The sequence below is a fragment of the Antedon bifida genome, chromosome 6 (genome assembly GCF_963402885.1).
Source record: "Antedon bifida chromosome 6, ecAntBifi1.1, whole genome shotgun sequence".
In the NCBI taxonomy this organism is placed as follows: domain Eukaryota; kingdom Metazoa; phylum Echinodermata; class Crinoidea; order Comatulida; family Antedonidae; genus Antedon; species Antedon bifida.
The window spans coordinates 795,096-818,192 of NC_136231.1; the positions used below are offsets into that span (position 1 = coordinate 795,096).

The 23,097-nt window shown below is 31.8% G+C and overlaps 1 protein-coding gene across 3 annotated transcripts in view; it reads left to right on the forward strand.

The window, feature by feature from the left end:
• LOC144845835 (zinc finger MIZ domain-containing protein 1-like) overlaps positions 1 to 22,452 on the forward strand; it is a 105,834-nt gene extending 83,382 nt beyond the window's left edge. For 2 of the 3 annotated variants that reach the window (XM_078703284.1, XM_078703285.1), the window contains 15 exons: positions 9,731 to 9,887; positions 11,194 to 11,336; positions 12,011 to 12,357; positions 13,005 to 13,172; positions 13,807 to 14,034; positions 14,261 to 14,477; positions 14,665 to 14,806; positions 14,931 to 15,141; positions 15,760 to 15,865; positions 15,968 to 16,184; positions 16,678 to 16,832; positions 17,192 to 17,326; positions 17,669 to 17,841; positions 18,159 to 18,581; positions 18,751 to 22,452. In XM_078703284.1, coding sequence (XP_078559410.1) covers positions 9,731 to 9,887; positions 11,194 to 11,336; positions 12,011 to 12,357; positions 13,005 to 13,172; positions 13,807 to 14,034; positions 14,261 to 14,477; positions 14,665 to 14,806; positions 14,931 to 15,141; positions 15,760 to 15,865; positions 15,968 to 16,184; positions 16,678 to 16,832; positions 17,192 to 17,326; positions 17,669 to 17,841; positions 18,159 to 18,581; positions 18,751 to 18,861 — 2,933 coding nt within the window. In that variant the 3' untranslated portion in view covers positions 18,862 to 22,452. Of the gene's footprint in view, positions 1 to 3,001; positions 3,123 to 9,730; positions 9,888 to 11,193; positions 11,337 to 12,010; positions 12,358 to 13,004; positions 13,173 to 13,806; positions 14,035 to 14,260; positions 14,478 to 14,664; positions 14,807 to 14,930; positions 15,142 to 15,759; positions 15,866 to 15,967; positions 16,185 to 16,677; positions 16,833 to 17,191; positions 17,327 to 17,668; positions 17,842 to 18,158; positions 18,582 to 18,750 lie in introns of those variants that run through there. The other variant, XM_078703286.1, reaches the window with a different exon arrangement.
• Positions 22,453 to 23,097: the final 645 nt, after the last annotated feature.

The window sequence follows — 23,097 nt, forward strand, 5'->3', positions numbered from 1 at the left end:
TTTTAATTAATAATAAAATATTCTTTAAGACAAACTACCCAATTTATGGATTTATCAGATTTCAATCAAACATATAAATGATAATTTATTTTAAGGTGACCTGTTTTAGTATTCCTGACACTGACAGGTAGTAGACAACGATTTTGAATACATAAACAAGAAAGGAATTATCTTAATTATTATACAACATAATTTATCTGAAATTATTAACCTGTACCATCTTAATAATTGATGATTGATAACTAAAAAACATATTTCTGTTCTGTTATTTTAATATATTTTGAGAACAAGATAAAAGGATATAAAATGGAGTAGACACACGTCTCAATTGTACATGTTATAAATACACTACACAAGTATCAATTCTACCTTTTATTACCGTGCCACAAGTTTTATTCATTATTGAACTCATCTGATCAACATAACAATGAATATAAAAATCCAAAATGCTTTTCCTGATTTAGTAAATGTAGTAATTTTATGGTCGATTTGCTTGCTACTATTTTGAATTTGCATAATGGAATAACTTGTAGTAGCAGGTATATCATGAGAATACACTACAGGCAATTGTACATATATTTGAATAGGAACTACACAGTTGGTTTGACATTGACATTGTCACTTTTATTTTGTTAAAGCTATGACAAATGAAAAGAATCACAGAAAAATGTGGACTGTATTTCTGTCACAGCAAATCAATCAATTTCAGGGTTTCATAAAATAATAAATTGATGTTTTTCCTTTTCTGTGGATCAATGTTATGTAAAAAAAAATATACTGTTATATAATACATAATAAAAAATCATATTTTAATCAGGGAAGAGTGAAATTACACTCTTTCACACTAATTTCATTCTTTTCTGTTTTAATCTATTTGTCTTTAGATTATAAACTTTAGAATTTTATGGTCCGATAATAATTCCTTTATATATTTATTATTAATAATGTTCTAATCATTTATGTTAATAGAAATTAGTTTCCTTGATTTTCTGTTCCGTGGGTGCCATTTCTGTTGCCGTTTATTAAATGTTGGTTGGGGAGGGAGTTGGGAAGACATTAGACTCAATCGCAATAAGCAAATTAAAAACCTCCACGTTTTATGTTGGTACATGTTGACATAGGATGCCGTTGTTTTATATTACAAATTTTAAATAAAAAATTGTGATGTGGACTATGGGCTCTCAATAAATGTTCTGGAAAACCCCATGTTTTGGGGAACCTAATCCCCTAGGATTATTACCAATGTTGTAATCTTTTATTTCATTTGATATGATACATTAATGATACATTACTAATACCACTACATGATTAACTTGGTTAATGTTGACAAATAACTCCCTGCCTTAATAAAGTTATAGTATAATTTTATTAAAATATGTATGGATTATCAGCAAAATTATATTTATTTGTAATAAAATACAAATAATGAATAAGAAGAATAGCTTTTAAGTTCTATAGAAATAATGTTGTCATCTATTATACAAAAATTAAGGTAATTTTTAACAAAATTAAGGGGAAACAGCAACTAAAACATAAAAAGAAATTACAAAGCAATAGCTAAATCAATTACTAAACAAGTTCTTGGTTTACTAAAATATAGCTTTTTTATTGGTCAATAGAATATGCTGTTGTCATACCTAAATGTTATTGCGCAACAATTGATACAAGTATAATAATGAAACTAACATAACAATTTTTCAACACTAGAATTTTCTTGATTTTTATGGATTGTTGTAATAAACACCCACTCGCTCTTCTGTTCAGTCATTATTAGTGAAAAATAGAAATAGTGTTTATTCATGATATACTGTAGAAAGTTTTAGAAAATCTTTCTATTTTCTGCTAATTTCAACCACATATCACATCAAAATTTATTTTTAAAACTTATTAGATAACTTTAAGTCAATTTAATTAACACATTTGTGTTGTATATAGTTGGAAATATTGGTTCATATTTCATCTAATTCTTACTGTATATCCTATTGAATACTGTAATTACAACATACACTGGCATTTTTTATTATTTTCACTTCACTTCCATCAATATTTTTTGTTTGAGAAACATTATTTCCACAGATCTGCACCTAGTTACTAATTCACTCAAAATTTCAATTTCTAGTGGAGGAATTATTTTTCTCCATAGTTTAAGGAATGAAGACTCTAGGTTGTCTTTTTGTTTTTACCACTTTTAGGAATTGAGGCCATTTACAAGGTTCTTTGTGTGGAATTTTGAAATCAAGGATAGTAATCCAAAATGTCTATTTTTTATGTTAATAAATATGTGGGGCAACAACAATTATATGTACTAAATAATTCTAGTAGAATAGATTGAGGCAGTGTTTTGCATTGACAATTTTTGAATGATACATGTATTAAGTAATCACTGTTTGTGTATATTTGATTTTAAATCATTTCTTAAAAACACAGTTTAGCTTTCAATTTGTGTAAAAAATACTGGTAGCACTAGGAAAAAATGTTAAAAACCAGAACTTGTACTAGTACAGGTCACAAGCCTATCTAATAGAGTCATGTTGCTTTAGTTGACAGCCAGCCAATCAGATCATAGGATAGATCAGTTGAGGTCACAAAGGTCAGACTGTCATTGAGTTGGATTTCAGGTTTTTTTTGTTCCAAGGTCCAATTAGAATAAAGCAGTCTTCAGCCAGTTAATCTGATCATTCAACCAGGAGTTGTTCATGTGGTAAGAAGCGAGCTTTATGCATCCACTCTCTCTGTTATTGATTTCTGTTGAGAGTTACGTAGTAGCTGCATGGTAACTGAATCTAATACATAATACTATATTGGATTTATCTAGCACATTTTCTTCTCTGGATTTCTTAATGTGTTATCTGCTTTCCTGCAAATTATGGATAATTACACGGTGTTAAATAACGGAACCAAGGGTCAGAAATAATATTAGTGTATGCATACATTCATTGTATTGTGCCTATCTTCATTGTAAACCTTAATGTACCCAGCTGATTGAGTACACTTAACACACTTATTGTTGTGTTTTATTTGAGCAAAAGATTACTTTCTTTGAGTCTTAACATTTTCTTTCTGATTTTTTTCTCTGGATATTCTTATTACCTAGTTGGATTTATAATGTTTTTTCTGGCATTGTAAGTATATTTTATATATTTTAATGTTTTAGTGTTGATTGTGAAATTCATATAAAACAAATAAAATATAATTATAGGTTGACTAATCAAAGATGACTTTACTTTTTAGAGAATAACATTAAAAATATTATTACTGTATATTATTTTTATTCATCTTATGAATACCCATTTATGATACTTTGTACACTCATAATCAGGGATACCAATAAATTAAAATCATTGTATATTGTTGTGGATCCCTCCAAAATGTGAGATAATGTCCTCATACTGTAGGTGGCTTTAGAGTTGTGACATTATACCTACAGTGGATACTAATTATGCCATGCTACTTTTTGAGCACATGCTGAGACATTGGGATGTGCTTCCTTACTTGTTTCCTTGGCACAGTTTTAGTTGATTCTAGGTGCAGACCAATTGCGTAACACTGGGGGAAAAGGCCCCTGGTTTAGCACTCCTAATGGGCCCTCAACGCTCATAGCCGTTACGCCACTGCCAACACCATTAAGTTCTCATTGTCGATATATCATATCGAAAAGCTCCATATTATTGATATGCTAATCAATCCTATTGGTGTTGAAAAGTGGTCTAATATAGTTTAGGATCAATAATTGTGTTATCCCTTGCTGTGTGTTATTATATCAAAGAGGTTCATTATTCTGTTGTTGGATAACTGTTGACATCAATCAAAGATAATAATTGAGATATGTTTCTTTGAATCAATAAAACAAATATTCTAGCTAGCAGAAAGAAAACTGATTCAGAGATATGACTGTCTGCTAACAGTTCAAAGGTCATATCATTTAAAGTACCACTATAGTCCAAGTTCTAGTATTAAATATCGTCAAACTATAAAGCACAAAGTGCTTCGTTTGACATTTATTGATTAATATGTCTTAATATTGCTATTAAAATCTTTCCATGCAATGGAAATAAAAAGTCTATGAAACTAGATGTTCTTTCATTGGAATTGAAAAGCTATTATTTATAGGTCAGTTTGTTTTTTAAATTCTTCACTTAGCTATACAATACATCCATTTTATACATGCAGAATGTAACATTAACAATGTGGTGAACAAAAGTTATTTTATATTTTTTGTATACGGTCTTCACTTACAAACATTATCACTAGGCACTACTGTAGGATTCCTTTAGAAGCAACGAATATGAAACAAACTACAGTATAGTTAGCGGCTCTAAAATAAACTGCACATGCTCACAAATTGCTTAGCTTTGTGATAGCTTCCTTGACTAAAAACATTTTTGTATCACAGCACTGATATAGTATAATAATAGTAATACTAATTAAATGAATTCTAAATAGCCTCTAAAGAAGAACCTTCTTGAATTAAGCTGAAGGACACTTTGGAGAAGTTTAAATATGTGACTCTTATCTTAATTGTTCTAGCACTTAAGTTTGTAAACTTAATCCAAGTCTGTACTCTTTTTTTTCATGATAAAATTCCATAGTAGGTCTACAGAAAATAGAATATTTTACAGAAGGAATCCAATATGTTCACAAATGTGTGTGCTTTGTATTGTTAGCAGTTGAGCAAGTTGCTTTCTGAACACTTTAAGTTGGCTTCATTGTTCTGTACAAGTGAAGCATTGTATGAGCTTTTTGTCTGGCTCTTCAATGGGCTGGAGCTAGTCAATGAATTCAGTTTCTTGTAACAGAATAGAGAACAAGCCACAAAGATACCTCTGTGATTGTTAGGTAAACAATGAATTTACACTCAAGGAAGTGATCTATAACAAATCAAATGGTAATATTATTTAATCAATTTGTTGTATAAATATATTAATTCATATTAATTGTTCAATAGCATAATTGATATTATCAGTCAATAATATTAAGTTAATTATTTTGTTTTAATCTATTTTTTAGTCTGTTAAAAGTTCACCTCAGTAAACATTGACTTTGAGTGGCCTTTTTGTTTATATTCCAAATATTATAGTATAGTTAGAGCCATCTACAAGCATTTTCAATAATAGGTTTTCACTGAGTTGGAAGTGGTCAGTTTTGGTATGATTTTGGGTCAAATTTAATTTGAAGTAATGTATAGTTTATTCATTTACTGTTTTTCCAAAACATTTTCATTAGAAAAAGACTGTATACTGTCAATTTAAGGTGAATATCTAAGTTCTGGAAAAGCTGGATGTATTTCAGTAAAGGATGAATTTGGGCCTACAATGTAGAGTGAAATGGTTTTCAGAGATTAAATTCTGTATATTCTTTAAATACATTTCGCTAGTAGTGTACAATAGTTTTTTTTTCCCTGGTAATTTATCATAAATTTATATTGAAGGAGCTCTTGGAAAGGCTCATTCATTAAACAAATTACCTATTAAACTTACAACGTACATTAATTTATAATTTGTAATGAGTAAATCAATGTATAAATAATCGTTTGCTATTCTGTGTGAATAGTATTATATAACTAACTGATATTGTCAATATTGGTCTGAACTGTTGAACTGTAATTGCATAAATCACCATAGCATTCAGAAATTGTAATGAGGACAAATAGAAACACTGTATGAAACAACTATCTGTATGTCATCATCATTTTTTAAGAGTGTATACAATATATTCTTTGAATAATCAAATTTTCTTTCCTTACTTACTGATAGTAAATAGGATGGTCATACAGTACGTTGTTCTGTACACTATGTACTGTACACTACTTTTTTTAATGATTATTTAGGAGATTTGTTTTTTTAGTAATATGACATTATTTTATTCAATAAGAAATGTATAAACAATGTACAGAGTGAATCATATACCAATGTTCAGTAAACATATGTGCGAGATATTAGACAAAACAAATTAGATAAAAATAACTCAAATTTAATATTTTTTATAGAACTTTACTTGAATAAGTTTATAATTTGTACCAATTGTTATTGTAGATAGTTACTCCTCCTGGGTTTAATAGTAGGGATGTTTGATTTGTTTTCACACTGTGAGTATGGTACAGCTGATTGATATTTTGCATGGTTTTAACAACTGGAGATTTCAATACATTTGTACTCCAGGGGACTTAATTGTTCACCAGCCTGAAGTAAGGCATATCTTGATAATATTTAACAGATAATTATTATTGCTGCAATGATATACATTACTGTTTAATGGAGCTTAGCATAACTTAATGTAGGAGTAAAAGTAGGAATTTCTTCAAATAAATATTGTATTAAAAGTTTGCATTTTGTCAGGGGATGATGATATACGATGTGATGCTGTATAACTCTACAAAAGTTAGTGTGGGTTTTAAGAAGTTTAGAGTGTAAGATTTAAACCAGGATAGAGTGATATCTCACTTTTCAATGATCTACAGAGTGTTTTTTAAGCCTGGTTCCCACTAGGTTACGCAATTCAAGGATGTGCAGTTCACAAGTAATTTTACAATCACAAGTGATAGTGTGTGTGATCCATTGCTTGTGATTTGTGAAATGTCTTACATTTTTTGCTTTAAGATGCAATGGGAATGGGAACTTGTGATGGCTGATCTACAGTAGCCTACTGTACCATACCCCTAGCCTACAGAACCTCTCCCCATAACAACTGTACTGTAGACATCTACTACATAACTACATTACATAGTATGTAATTGTTAAAACACATGAACTGACTTCTGAATGTTTTAATGTCCCTACAAACATTAAAATGTCATTTTGACAGATACTGATTGCTGTCACTACAAACCTTAAAATGTACATGTGGTCTCTTTAAACTTACAGTACCATCCAATGTGGTCTACTATGTTTTTTAGCTTTGAGCCCTTTGCAACCCAGTTTAATAGTCCTATTAAAAGCATCAGTATGTTTATTTTACACTTATTTTCTATGGTGCAACAGTGCGAGGTTATGCAAATTGATATTAACATGTTTAGTGCAATTATTTTGTAATTTTTATAAGATATAATGCTGTAAAGTAAAGTACACTAGTTAAACAAATTCCTGCTTTTGATAGTGCACACAGGTGACACAGGAAACTCTGAGGCTATCTGATTAAATTGTGTTTGTATAAAAAGAATGCAAGAATGGAACCACAATATTAGTTCTTGTCTATAAAGTGTGCTCACAGATTCTAAGTGATAAAGATTTTCTAACACAATAACCTTTATTCAATGGTTGAAATAGGAACATATCAGATTCTGCTGTGTAACCTTTTTGTTGTATACTTGACAATTGTTTGCATGATATAGAAGGTGTGTGTATATTAACCTTATCGTTCCAGTCATCACATAAAACATCAAACCATGGCATTGTTGCTAGGGCGTTATTCTAGCCGTTTACAATTGATTCTTTGATTAAATTCTTTGATTGCAGATTGTGAGTGAGCGATTATTAGAGAATTATCGTCTAAGTTCCATAATTAGATAGCAGTTAGTCCCTTATTGTTGATAAACTTTAATATTCAGGTATTTTATTACTACGGCAGTTATAATTTAGATTTTACAACTGATAACAATTCTTTTTATATTTATACAATTCACAACTCAACTCTGAATGTTTGGGGTTGATTCCATTCTTTCTTGTCCATATTCTGAATGCTGTACTATAGCGCTAGGTGATTTACAGTACCTTATTAGCTTACAATAATTGTTATTAGTGATATATGCAAATCTTTGCTTTTGTCAAATAGTGAGTATTATATTTAATGTAAATCAATATTTAGTATTTAAAAATATATTAACAGATGTTTTACAATTATTTACATAAAACAGAAAAATATTCACTGTTTGAAAACCTGAAGGTCCACCAATATTAGATTTAAGTAATAGTAATACTCAGCTGTATGAAACACACATCATTTGTGGGATTTAATATTTCGACATTAATAAATATGTCATCAAGAATCCCTCATTCATCAATGTACAGGCTATATCAAAACTTAAGTAATGTTATGACTAGTAAAGTATACCATTCTTTTCTATTCTATACAAGTTTTTATTTGGCGCCCTAAAAAGAACAGAGCGCCTAACAATACAGTAATTAATTAAAAAGAAAAAGTTTTAAGTTGACGTTTAAATAGAGGTGCCGAATTCGCTCCTCTCAAATCGACAGGTAGTGCGTTCCAGATCCATGTGCTTCTAAAAGATGTTTTTGACATTTTTGGTTGTAGTGCACCTTCTGGAGAATGCCATCATTTTATGTCACATTTAGTCTTAATGTATTGGTAACTTTGGTTAGAGAATCTTGTAATTTAATTTATAGCAGCACTCCTCGTATTTGTACAATATCAATTGATTTTATCACACTAATACTCTTCAGCTTACAAACGCATCGAACGAAAGCAACGAAATAAGTTAAATGCTGTAGGGAATGTTGTTAAACATCGCTTAAAGCTATGATTGCTTGCATTCGTATACATGTTTAATTATCCTGTGTTCCGTCTATGGCGCTATTGTTAGCGGTGTGACGCCCTGAAAATACTCTAATTGATTTCTTAGTAGTGTACTTGTTAAATGATAGGCAATGCGTCATTTAGGTTCCGTCAATACAAATTATGCATACGTTGACGCATTAACATTTAGTAGGCCTGTATACCTAAGACTAAATAAATGTCTTAATTAAATGTATTCTAAACAAATACCTATTATACTATAATTATAAACAAATATGAACATTATAGACTAATTAGTTCTTGATATTAATTAGTACAAATGTGTAGCTATTTCTATAATATTGTTAGTAACTATGGTAGCCAACAGCTTTTCTTTTGTTTACTAAATTGAATATAATTATGTATTGTTACATTGGGTGTTCACACATTAAAATGCTGGTATGTTGATTGCATTGTATAAACATAGCTTGTTTGTAGGAAAGCATATATAGACAGAAGATGTTTAAATTATTTGATTGTATGTAAATTGTGATCACATTTTGTACTGCTTCTGTGGTGAGGACTTCTATATGCTAGGATTTGATTTGATAACAGTACAGTCACCTCTCCCAATTTGACTGACCTTCTCTTGTACAGTGTATGGTAATGCCTGATTTCCAGAATGCCTTTATGCATTTAAAAGAAGAATTTGTGAGCTTCAGGAATATTTTGGTGGTTTGTTAAGAATTTCTATTTTTATGTTGACAAATTTTGTTTGTGGTTTACTCATGACAGTAGGGACATTTCTACTTGGACATCAGACCACCATTGGCTAACCACTTCCCAATTTAATTTATTCAAATTCTTTGCAGTAATCAATTTGTCATCTTCATATGTCAATTGCTAATATACTACTGTGTTTGATTTATTGATACCTGGGTGTATTGGGTTTTTTTTTGGTGGTTTTTTGTTCTTATAAATAGAGAAGTTTAACATTTGTAGTATTAGTAAAATACAAAATCTGTTAGTGTTAGTGTCAATACAGTATAATAACTACTGTACATGCCTCTTACAGTTCTGTAATAGTCGTTCTCAAGATCCTACTTTATAGTATGGTATTTAAACTTGGTGTGGCTGCCATACAACATTACCCAACCATTTCCACCCACCCCGCACAATTTCATCTTTAATATCTTGTTCGATTTTCTGAACTTAAAACATACATTAAATTGAATGGATATAAATGTTTTACTAAATCATTACATTTTTTAAATCTTTGCAGCTATGCTATCACTTTGGTGTGAGGATTTAGGAAGATTATTATTGTTACGCCATCAAAAGAATCGAACAAGTGAAACCGGCAGACACACCCCTTCCCTTACCCCCGCTAATATGCATTCTCAGATGTCAAAGGGGATGCAGCCAAATATGTTACAAGGGTATGTATAGATTTACTAGTGCCAGCTACATAATGCTGTTAATGTTGAACGGTCTCTCTTCTATTTTTTGTAATTTATTCTGATTCATTTTTGTTTTCAGTAAGTAATATAGTAGAACCCTTCTTTAGGAAACCGTTATTCAGACACCCTAATAAAGGGACACTTTCACATGAAACAAACGAGGAGTAATAATATGTTTTTAAAAATGGCTGATACTTTCTTATTTAGGGGGAAACCCCTTTTAAAGTGTAAAAAAAAAGAGAATGATCCAATGATGCCAGGTTACAAACTCAACATTTTATTATCCACAAAAAACTTATTATGACATACTGTACTTCAATCCATGTGTGTTTTAAATCATATAGAAATTGGATTGCTTTTTATTAATATAAGTTTGATACCAAATATTGTACATATCAGGTGTCTGGAAAAATGAATGAGCCCAAATTATTAGTATTGCAAGCTTCCGCTTATTCTGACAAAAATTGTCAAAATTTGCAAGGTCAGGTTTGTTATCAGGCTGCTGCTGCGTAGGCCTGTGTAAGTTATTGCCTAGATCAATCTGTCTGGTCCACCCACTTGGAATACTGCCAAGTGCAAACAAAGACACTACAGTGGCCTGATGCATTGTAGGTCTACAGCATATCCAGATAGTCTTATCTTAGACAGTTACTACTACTGTGGCAAAATTAACAAAGACTTTTGTATGAAAAAGAGAAAATTACTGTGAAAAAAAGCCTTTGTACTATGACAATTTTTGCACCGAATATAGATAGTTTTGATTCTTATTTAATTAATTCATATCTGGCCTTGACCTTCTGTATGTAATAAGAAGCATAGAGCATCAATTAACTAGAACATTGATTGAAAAAAAGAAATTTACTTTGTTAAAATACATTTTCTACAGCACTTAAAGATTATTGAATACTGTATCATGTAAGGTGCATTATGCTAAGATCATACAGTAACCCCAAAACAAGTGTATTCTTCTGTATCAGTACATTTATATTAATTCTTTGTCACAATTGAAATCTAACACACTTTTCAATTTATGCATATGTCCCAATAAACTGATATATTATTTATAATTATTAATTTTTAAGTATAAATTTGATTTGTTGTTGTTTTTTTTTCAATATTTGCTAAATTCTGATTGAACTTTTTTTTTCTACCTTGCTTCAAATTTTTATAAAACTTCATTTTAAATTCTCAATAGAGTTGGTCATAAAAAATGCAAGTGTTAACATTGCATATTAACCGATTTGATGACATTCTTTTAATCCAAGTTGATCCCTTGTCTCTACAGACCTGATCCTGGACTTTCTTGGCAGGGACCACCTCGACAGTCACATCATCAGCAACCCTCATTGAGTGTAGTAACGACAGTATGGGGTGTCACACAAACAACCAATAGTGCACCAAATACCAATAATTCATTTGTACAAGGAGGTAAGTTTTATTTAGAATTTTAAAATATTAAAACAATTATAATTCTGAATATGAAAAATAACGTAGCCCCTTGAAATCTGAACCTCTCCTGAGACCAGTTCAGAAAAAGGATTTCATAATAAAGAAATAATTATTATGGATTTTACAAGTTTAATACACAAAATAATATGTTTATATGTAAAGTCAATAAAAAAGTGATTGTGTTTTCATTTTAAAATTAAATTACTATTATTATATTGAGTTAGGCCATCAATCAATCATTAATCAATCAAACTGTATTTCTTCCATTAGCCAACAACAATTTAATAATAATATTTATTTCTCTAGAGGCAATATACTTTTATAGTGTAAATCTTGGTACATATGTGCAACCATCTGAATAATAACAGAAAGCCTATTCTTTAGTTTGCTCTTTGATTTATTAGTAAAAGAGAATAATAAACAATTCATTGTTACTAATAGCTTTTATTAGACTACTGTAGACCACTGTTTTGTTACAATGATTTTTAAAAGTTGAATCTCCTGTAAGAGAAAAAATGCAATTACATGACAATGACAACACAATTGCTGATTTGTTTTCTACTCAATGTACCAATACAAATCAATTTGTTTTGTTTTTCAAAGGTTAAGATATTGTGTTTGTTATCATTTTACAAATTGCCTTTTTTGATCAGGTAACAATCCAATCAATGGAATGAATAACACACAGTTTTTACAACAGCAAGACTCTTACACAGCTAATCACATTGCACAGGCAAAAGGATTCCCAATGAACGGACCAGGACCATATCGAAGGGACTCGCAGCCTTACAGAGGACCAGCTAATGGCTACCCACAAAACCCTCATAACACGCACCAACCGGGTATGCAAGGTGACATGGCCCAACCAGCAGCTGCAGCGGCGGCAGCAGCTGTAGCTGCAGCGGCTGCAACGGCAACTGCTACAGCAACAGCAACGGTGTTGAAAGAACAACAGCAACAACAGCAGCAGCAACAGCAACAAGGAATGGATTATGGTGGTGTAGGTTGATTTTTGTTTGCTTATTTGCTACAAGGAATTAACACTAATTATTATTAACCATGTCATTATTTCCTTGTTGAAGAGAATTGAAACTTACTAATTATTTTGTACCATTGTCATTTTTCTAAAGTTGTTCTCTATTTATTTTGAATGAATTTCAATCAATTAAACAAAAACCTCTGGCTAATATGAAGATAAGGAAAAATCTGCTACATTTGCATTTCATCTGGCAACAGTTCCATCTTTTTAAAAGAAATCCAGGAACAATGTCAAAGAAGAACCCCAATCTTGCCCATGGTTTTACTTAAATAGTGACAAATGATGTGCCTGACAGTATTTGCAATTTGTAGATCAATTAAAAGGACAAAGTTCATATAAAGATAACAATTTATCATTTATATTCTGGATTAAAAACTATCAATCTTTTGTGAATTAGATGAAATGGTGTATTCAAAAATAAAGCAATCATTCTAGCAATAAATAAGTGTTAACAATTCTTCTTAATTTAAACTAGAAAAGGTTTCCTAATTGCAAGATAAATTACCGGAAACATCGGAAATTTTAATCTAAGAACTAGAGGTCTTTACGATGGTTAGAAGATTAGGTTTACCGGCAGAATCAAATATTTTATCACTTTTTATTTATAGATGAGACCAGGCCCAGGTTTCAACCAACCATTTCCAGGGCAACCAAACAATTTTGGAAACAAACAACAAATGTATAGCTCAGGTATGCAGAGGCAGTACCCACAGTATATGAAGCGGCCCTACCCAGGCCACCCGGGTCACATGAATCAGCCAGGGTTCAACCCTCAGGTTAGTACAGAATGTTATTCATGCCTTTTCTTTTGTAAATTATTGCATAGGTCACCCACTTTAACAACATAAATCAGCATAAATGGTGTAAACAAAATGTTCTTGGTCTTACTGTTTTCTTAGTTAAGTTACTGTTTCTAATGAAATGTACATAGGAGGCATATTTGTGTAGTCTAATGCTCCTAATAATAATAAACAAAAACACAGTAGGTTTTTTCGCAATCATTTTATAAGTACTCAGGAGGAGAGTTGTACAATAACATAACAACCAGTATGTCGGGACATTCTATACTCTATCTCCTTTTGGAAACACACGGTGTACCCCAAACCTTTGTATTTTTATTGTACTGTACAGTACTTAGTATTGATAGTGTTATTGAGCATACATTGATTTTGCTTAGTCAAATCTGCATTTTCTATATATAAGGACAATTTATTTTGTTGCCAATACTCCCCAACATTGGTTTTAATTCCCCTACAATACAAGAAAACTTCATTCACCATAAACTTCTTATAGAAAGTGCTTGTCAAAATATTTTCATTATATAGATACTGTAGTAAATGTTACAGTATATAATATTTGTTTGTATTCAATTGAAAGTATTATATAGAATATTTTATATTTTCTGTTTAGGCTGCATCTAACCCAGCATATCAGAACATGCATAATGTTCCACCAAACTCATACCAAAAGATGTCAAATACGTTCCAAGCTCAATCACGGATGGCCTCCCCGAACTTCATGGTACGTCAGAAAATACCATTAAGGGGCGATTATGGAAGTATGGGCGGTAACGGACCATTTTTTAGGGATCACCCTATGGGCATGCAATACAACCAACCAAATATTGGACAGTTACCAGTAAGTATATAGATTTTTTTATATTGTAATTTAATTAATTCCACTGTTCATGATAAAGATTACTTTCAATTTTGCATACTGTACAAGAAAAGGTAAAGTAAATGCCATAGGACTAAGAAGAGTCATTACAGGAACGTATCTTGCTAAATATTAGAAAAACTAAGAATTACCTTGAAAGATAAGTTGTCTTATTTGTATCAACATATAAATTCTATTTACCTTACAGAATTCACATGCTGTGAATTTCCAGCACTCACCAGGTGGTATGCCCGGTAACCCAACTCCGCCTCTCACCCCAGGCCCAAACATTCCTTCCTATATGTCACCGACCCCACAGGACGTTAAGCCATACCCAAATGGCCCACCAGATTTGAAGAACTACTCCAATGGCCCAGCAGACATGAAATCCTACTCCAATGGTCCTGTTGACATAAAGCCTTCAGGTAAGTAGAGTATTTATTTATGTAGAAAGTGTATGGACTTTTCTATTATGTCTGTTAATCCACAGAAAACAAGGAAGTCATGCTGAGATTTCAACATTTTCATCTATTCTAGACAATTTTTTCCCCTGACCAATGACTTTTTAATTTGTATATCATTGTTAATTCATTTGTTTTTATTGTTTTACAGTGCTAGTATCTGATGAACTTCGGATGACATTCCCAGTCAGAGATGGTATCGTCTTAGCGCCCTTCCGATTGGAGCACAATTTGGCAGTCAGCAACCATGTCTTCCAACTCCGACCATCCGTTCATCAAACACTTATGTACAGGTAAATATATAAATGTGTTATTGAAATCCAATAATTATTGCTATTCTCTCAGACTGAGACTTCTAATTTTTTTTACTCATATTGTACATAAGAAGTAAGTGTTCTTATCTATCTTTCTGTATAGGCATGATCTTGAACTGCAATTTAAATGTTACCACCATGAGGACCGGCAGATGAGCACAAACTGGCCAGCATCGGTGCAAGTCAGTGTGAATGCCAATCCATTGTGCATTGAGAGGGGGGACAACAAGAGTTCACATAAACCATTATATTTAAAAGAAGTGTGTCAAGCTGGTAGAAACACAATACAAATCACAGTTACTGCCTGCTGTTGTGTAAGTAGTTTATAGAATTTTGTTTGTTTACCTTGATCATATGTTTCATCTTGGAAAACTCTGTTTATTTATTTTAAATGTGCACATAGCTCCAAGAAATTGTTAAACAGTTTTCTTTTCCCTAAGGAATAATTTAGATGTTCTATTTGTCCTTGTATACTGCTCTACTTATTGTACAGCGCTTTGGTCTTTTTTTTTGGAAATGCGTTTTATAAATTGATAGAGTATGTGGAATTGGTTGTCTTAATGAAATCCTCTGTTGCTTGTGTATCTAGAAGGGTGGGTGTATTTGCATAGCTATATAATTAATATTTAATGTTGATACCACACCACCCACCGAGTGGTTTAAATGCAGTTTAGAACCTTTCCAATAGAATGTTGATACCCCATTACTCTCAACCCACAACCCCTCTGTGGCGGTTTTCAAACATAGTTTAAAACATTTCCAGTACAATTACCAGGTATTTTGTGTATGGATGCATTTAATAGCCACAGACTCTCTCTCTCTTAGGTATCTAATTTTCAGTGTGAATGCAACCAGAGTTCTCTTTATCATATTGTTTATGTATATTTGCCATTAGAGATGACTATTAATTACCAATGTTATTATATTTACAGTCACATCTCTTCGTTTTACAACTGGTTCATCGGCCTACAGTCAGGTCAGTGCTTCAAGGTCTATTAAGGAAACGCCTCTTACCGGCAGAACATTGCATTACCAAAAGTAAGTTGTTGTATAAACTTATTTCTTGATATTCCACCAAAGATCGATGTTTCAAGGGTTTTTTTTTTACTTTTTTATGATTATTCTTACTTTATTTTTCAGTTAAAAGAAACTTTTCAAACGAAGCATCATCAAACTGTTTAGAAGACACCGGTGTTGAGCAGACGGCGGTGAAGGTTTCATTAAAATGTCCAATCACATTTAGGCGGATAACATTACCTGCTCGTGGTCCAGACTGTAAACACATACAATGTTTTGATTTAGAATCATATCTGCAATTAAATTGTGAACGAGGTTCTTGGCGATGCCCTGTTTGCAAGTAAGTTATTTGCCTAGATTTTGTTAGCATAGAGGAGTATTGACATCCATTCTCTAGTTGTCAAATTCATTGTTGTTTTGTTATTTGACCTATTCTTATAATACTACTTTTGTTTTCAGTTGATTCAGCATCTTAGCATGTCAAAATATAAAGCAGTGTAATCATATATGGCCAAATTGAATAGGACCCAACAAATTATTCTCTTGATAAAAGTGTCCCCTAAATAGGGAGTTTACCATAGTGCCATATATTGGCACTCATTCCTTTTATATGAAACTATCCCCTTAGTAGGAGTGTCCCCTGAATAGAGTTGTTCTACTTTAGTATTAAGTAACATTGATCTCAACTTGGCAATAAGCAAAACAATATACAAAAACTTACTAAGCTTACATTTCACATTCCTGGACTACTAATATTAGGTAATTATAACATCATTTTACACAATATTTTATTTACGGTGTCTCAAACATATTTATCATAATTTGTCTTACAGTAAAGCAGCATCCCTTGAAGGATTAGAAGTTGACCAATTTATGTGGGGCATTCTCACCGCAGTCCAATCAGTAGAATTTGAAGAGGTTACGATCGATGCAAGTTCAAGTTGGAAACCTGTACCGCTAAAACCTGACATAAAAGACGAAGAACCAGGTAAGAACATTTCTTCAATAGTATTGGTTCTTCAAAGAGAGATGTATAGATGCACATATATCTTTTGGATGTGCTGTTAATGTGTGTCATATCTCACAATTAGGATAATCTTTTCATCCTATTTTTTCTTTGATTCAGTCCAGTCTTATTTAAGCTCTGTCTACACTATCAAACTTGTGACAAAAGACAATGATGTCACATTACTGCCATATTTGGGCACATCACACTTTTTTGTCAATCTAGTTTGATAGTGTAGATAGAGCTTTACACATATATGTCTTTGCTGTTGTGGCAAAAGAGGGGGCGCAAGTGTCTTGGCATTATAATTTCTAATATTCCAACTTTTATCATTCTTTTAGTAATTGAAAACTGCCAGTCTGCTAAAAGATTTAAAGCAATGTCGCCAGGAAGTATGACTATGCCTACTATGAACAATTATGAAGGCATGGTACCCTCACCATATGGAACACTACCTCCACCAGACTATTGTCAAGGTAAGGCCACAGACAGACATGGCCACTACACCAATGTGTCATAGACCATCATTTTATTTCTAAAGATTTGTGGCTACCTCCAAGGGTCATAAGGAAGGTGTAATGGAAATAAAGTGTCATTGCTAGATTGGAATAGAGACTAAATGGAAAAGAGTACTACACAGAATATGTTTATGTGTAAATCTTTCATTTTAATCCATTGTGTTGTTTGAAATCCTTTGAGTGCAATAATTTCCAGATATCTTTATATTACTATTCCTGCATGCTATTGTGTTAGTGATGTACGTTTTCTGACAGCTCTGTGTCTATGTAATGTATTCTCTTTTTTTTTTCGTATTTCAGGTCAGGGCACGGTTCCAAGTTCAAACATGCCAAACTTTAATAATTTTGACAACTTCAACCCAGCACAAAGGGGGACAAATTTTGGCACTGCTCAAATGCAACATTTTGAAGATACAAACATTGCAGCCAATGATTTAGTCAGTGTTGAAAAAAGATTTAACCCGGATGCCCAGGTTAGTAATAATAATATTGCTTTTTCAGAATTGGAGTTAAAGGAATATTTTTGTATACATATATAAGCAAAGGTTGATTTAAAAAGTTACAATTTTTATTCAATCAACAATTATAGATACCAAAGTTAGGAATTTGTATAGGTTTAATCTAACTTGTTATTCATAATAATAAAAACAACTTTATTTTAAAATGGATAGAAAATCCCAAATTGGTGTTTTTCACAAGGATGCCATTTACTATTTTTAAAGTATATTTACAGTATATTAGGAGCAGTTTGATAAATATTTACATAATTTACTTTCTGTTTATTTTCCAGATTCACTCACCATTAAATGCCTCCCACCCAACTACACAACCACTGCGGCAATCTACTCATCTATCCCCAATGGGACAACACCCTCAACACCAACAGCATCCGCAACAACATCAAGCACATCAGCAACAATCACATCAGCAACGAACTATGAACTCTATGAAACCACCCACGCCAGGCATGCCTCCAGTCAGCAATAGTCACGCGAATATGATGCAACATGGAGACCCACTACAGTCAAATCAGATGCCACAAAATATGCCACCAAGCCAAAATAGTCGGAATGTAATGTCAAATAATAATGGCGGATTACCGAACCCATCCCAACCATCCCAAAACCACCAAAACAATAGAATGACACATTCATCAGAGTTGAACTTTGACCCAGCAGCTGTTATTGAAGGGGAAGAAGAAACTGGTTTGGATGTGAGTATATTTGTATAATTCAGTAATGTTTGTTGTTAATAAACGCCACCTTGCAAATTACACATTTTGAATACAGTATATTCATTACATTGCATTTAAATATTATAACCATAGCAGTTTAGTAATTATTAAATTAGATTTTAACTCAATCATCACATTTTTCCTTCAGCTTTTACCAGACACAGTGGTAGACGCAGATTTGTTATCGCTTCTTGGTCAAGAGCAAGCACCAAACAGTACTGATACCAGTGATGAACTCTTGCTTTTCCTCGACCCATAGAAATTCCTAAGCTGGCAAAACTGATTTAAAAAGAGAGTACTTGTTGGTGCTGGCCAAATGCGTGTTAAATATATTTTGTATATTGTAAGCTATTGCGAATCATAAGACTCTATGATGACTTAAATGATCGTAATGGCAAGAGCCAGATGCATTCTATGGATGGTAATTATACGAGGTGGATGTCAATAATGTTTTGCTGAAAAAAAACCAATTTGACAGACAATTTATTATACTGCAAGCCACCTCGTATTCTGGACATATGTTTAGTTTTTTTTCGCAAGGTGCTGGCATTCCCACCTATCTTTTATTGCAAGACAATATTTGTTTATGGGATGATTTGAGTGATAGATTTGGCTGTTGATTCTGTTAACCAGTAAAGAAATAACAATATACAAGAGAGCAAATGGACCTTTCATCAGGCATCAGGCCTAGAAATGTAAAACTTTCTCCTAAGCATATTGAGCTTAGTCCATCATACTATTCTAGGCCTAGTAAGCTAATACAACCTCCCAAGCCTACACATTGAGAGACATTTGGCAAGGCTTGGCAGGCCAAGACTGGTTTGGAAAGCTTCTTGACAGACGATATTAGCTGATGCGGTATTTGACTAGCTTGGAACTACCGAAGCTTGTATTTTATCCCTTTATCCTACCTTGAAAATCCTCAACTCCTATTTATTGACAAGCTTCCATTGTATTCTAGTGTGTTGTGCTGGAAATCTAAATACCTGTAAATGCAGGTGAACAATTTGATAATGAGAGATGAAGAGTGAGAGCCGTGTAAAAAAAGATAATTAAAATTTGTATGTTATAGTCTTCAATATGACAGTGTAAATTGTAATCTATTTATTGAAAAAAATGTTTCAACTTGACAGTATGGTGACATTTGACATGATTGACGAGGTCGTTAACATCTTCCTGCCAGATGCAATATGGGTAATTTGTATCCATTACGAATCTGTCACATAGAAGATGCTGTAAATTAATTGTAATTTAAGATGCATTGTTGATAGCTGTACTCAAATGACCTTTGACATAGACGGGACATAGAGATTTTGCTCTATATTGACGATATGTTGTAGTTTTTGTGAATTTTGTAGCTCATATAAATTATAATGAAAGAATTAAATATTTTCCAGGAAAAAATAATATGAAATCTGTTTTGAAAACGTTCACGGTAATTTAAAATTGTTAAAAAGAAAACTGAAATTTATGTATTTTATAAACAAAACAATTAAAAATAGAACAAAAATTATTGTTATACCGTAGTCATTTTGAATGCATCTTTTTTTAATCATGGTAAATTAGACACTGTATAACATTTATCATTACGATGTCCAGTCAAGGTCAAAGTTCAAAAGAAACCAAAAATAATGATTTCATATTCATTTTTGAATAGAAAATATTTGGCAAAACATGTATACTTTGAGAATTTGTCTTGTTTTAAGAAAATGTGTGGCACCTATTTTGTTTTCAACCAATACAGTATGTAGAAATGATAATAACATAATCAGTAATGTACTAGGCTCAACTCAGAAACTAAAAAAAAAATAAACAAGAAGAAACTCGAAACTCCCACCTTCCTCACCATCTCATTGTATCATTACAGAATATTTTTGTCATGGTATAGTTGATGTAATGTTAGTATTGGAAATGAAAAGGCCAAACAAATTAAGTAATATATTTTGGTGAAATATAGAATCCACTGTGATTGTGTATGTGTTTTCCCATGCATGACCTGTATATGACATGGAGGATGATTTGGCTTTGTCGTTTTAATATACACAAACAAACACAGCACCTAAATTGTCATGAAAAGTTGACATTGAATAGTTACAGACAAAGTGCGACAAACAAAAACATGTTGCAAAAATATATATAATACTACTGGTGTAGTTCAAGTGCTTGTGTAAAAGCCTAGTCGTCCAAACATGTTTTATTTACAGGTCTGTTTATAATGTTGTACCATCATTAGCTCATTTACTCAACTAGAGTATTCATAAAGCAGTCTCTGAATGTCCAAAGACAAGATTTTTTTTTGTAGATTTGTTTTAAGCAAATTTTGTAATCTTCCATTATATTCATGATTTAATGTGTTACCATAATACCTCAATTGGTGTTTTAACCTACTTTGGTCCCTAATTAGAATTACTTTCGACCACAATGATTGTAGAGGGGTCTATTGAGAAAATCACCACAATTATTTGGAGCAAAAAGATGTTTTTGAATATTAATATTAACTAACTTTATCTTTATTTGGTTATTACAATACAATTTGACTACCTCAATAGATGATTTTTTTGTAATGTTTGCCTTTCATTTTCAAATCTGATTGTTGAATGAGTACACTAAAAGTTAAATGTATCTGATAATGTATTGGGTGATATTGTCAGACCCAAGAATATTTTACTCTTGATACAAACAAAACAAAAAAGTGATAACAAAGCAAATTCTGTTTGATTAATTGATATGCAGTGTCAACGTCAGTGTTAACGCACCCTCCAGATGGGTTGTCCCATTGATGGTAGGAATAAGACAAACAAAACATGGACGCCTGACGGTACCATCATGCCGCCCTCCATGGCCACTTGCCAAATTATTAAATCATCTTATTTTAGTTATATAATTTTTAATTATTTTTGTAACATTATTTTATGGCTTTCTATACTTTGTTATACCATTATGTTATGTAATATGACTATTACTTTTTTTTTTCTTTACTTAATACATTTTGTAATGTAAAGAAGAAAATAGCCACTAAGTTTAATAGTATTTTCTTTTCACTTTGTTACTTTCACAATTGTTTTCATTTTAGTGTTTAGTTAAACCACTGTTAAAATCAAAACTATTTCTGTATGAAAATATATTGATATAGTTACTAGTAGTTAATTGTAGTAGTTTAAATTCTACTATTAAATATCTGAAAACTATTGCTCCTTTTAAAAATAAATTTTCTAAAAAAAGAATTTAAGAATTACCTTGACAACAATGAGTGAGCACAAACGGGGTACACACAACTATAAACAATTGTGGTACAGTACTGTATACATTTGTTTAAAAATGCGTTATATGTGTTTACCCCTCGTTAAGGGTAAAAATAGTTAATTTTTTTATTAAACAAAAGTCCACAACTGACAAATCAGTATTATATCATTATTATTATTATCGATCATGATTCATATTTTTTTAAATAAATATAAATTGTTTTATGCATTAGACGCAATGTCATAATTTTGTGGAATTTCAGGATCAAAGTGATTTTTGTATAAATGTTTATCATTTAAGGTTAGTTCAATAACCTTCATTTGTAGAGCCAAAAAGTAAAGCATTTATGGTTGAAAATACCTTGTAATTAACAAATTGTAAATTTGTACTTTTTTGTTTGGTTACTTGATTGTATAATGGATGTTTTGAATAATGTTTGTTTTTTCTGTACACTACATCCATCCCCTCTCCCTGAGACATATTTAAAGTATTATACAGGTTATGTTTCATTCTGTAGAAACGTCAATGATGATTATTTAACTTGTAGAATATTTTGTTCTTAGAGTATTAATTAAATTGCTCATGATGAGCAGTTGGTAAAACAGAATCATGTCTTGTCATTATTCGTACAATGTGTTCTCATTTAATGACCAATATAAAGTCATGGGTGACACAGGATGAATCCTTACCCCTGCAACTGAGTGCCATAATAGTAGACAAACCAAAGATTATATAGCGCCGCTACGCGGCGCAAGATAGGTAACACTTTTCTACAACCCATAATTTGGTTGATCTACTAAATGTGTTCTATGAAGGTAGTAACATTCCCAAATCTGTTGGTCAGTTAGTTTTAACTGACTTTAGTAAAGCACTCGATTGTGTTGACCACACAATAGCAGTTTCTAAATTAGTAACACTTGGCTGTAGACCTGAAATTGTACCGTGGTTAATTAGCTTTTTGTCAAACAGAACCCAACAAGTACGCTATAAATCCACATTATCAATGAGTGTTAATCTAACATGTGGCGTCCCTCAAGGCACACTCCTTGGGCCTATGATCTTTCTTGCTCTAATTAATGATGCCATGCAAGACTCGCCATGTAAAACTTGGAAATATGTAGATGATTTGTGCATAGGACAGATAGTAAAAAAGGATGAAATTTCCTCAATTCAGAATGATGTTGCTTTACTGAATGTATGGTCTAATGAAAACAAACTAAAACTTAACCCAACTAAATGTAAAACTATGTAT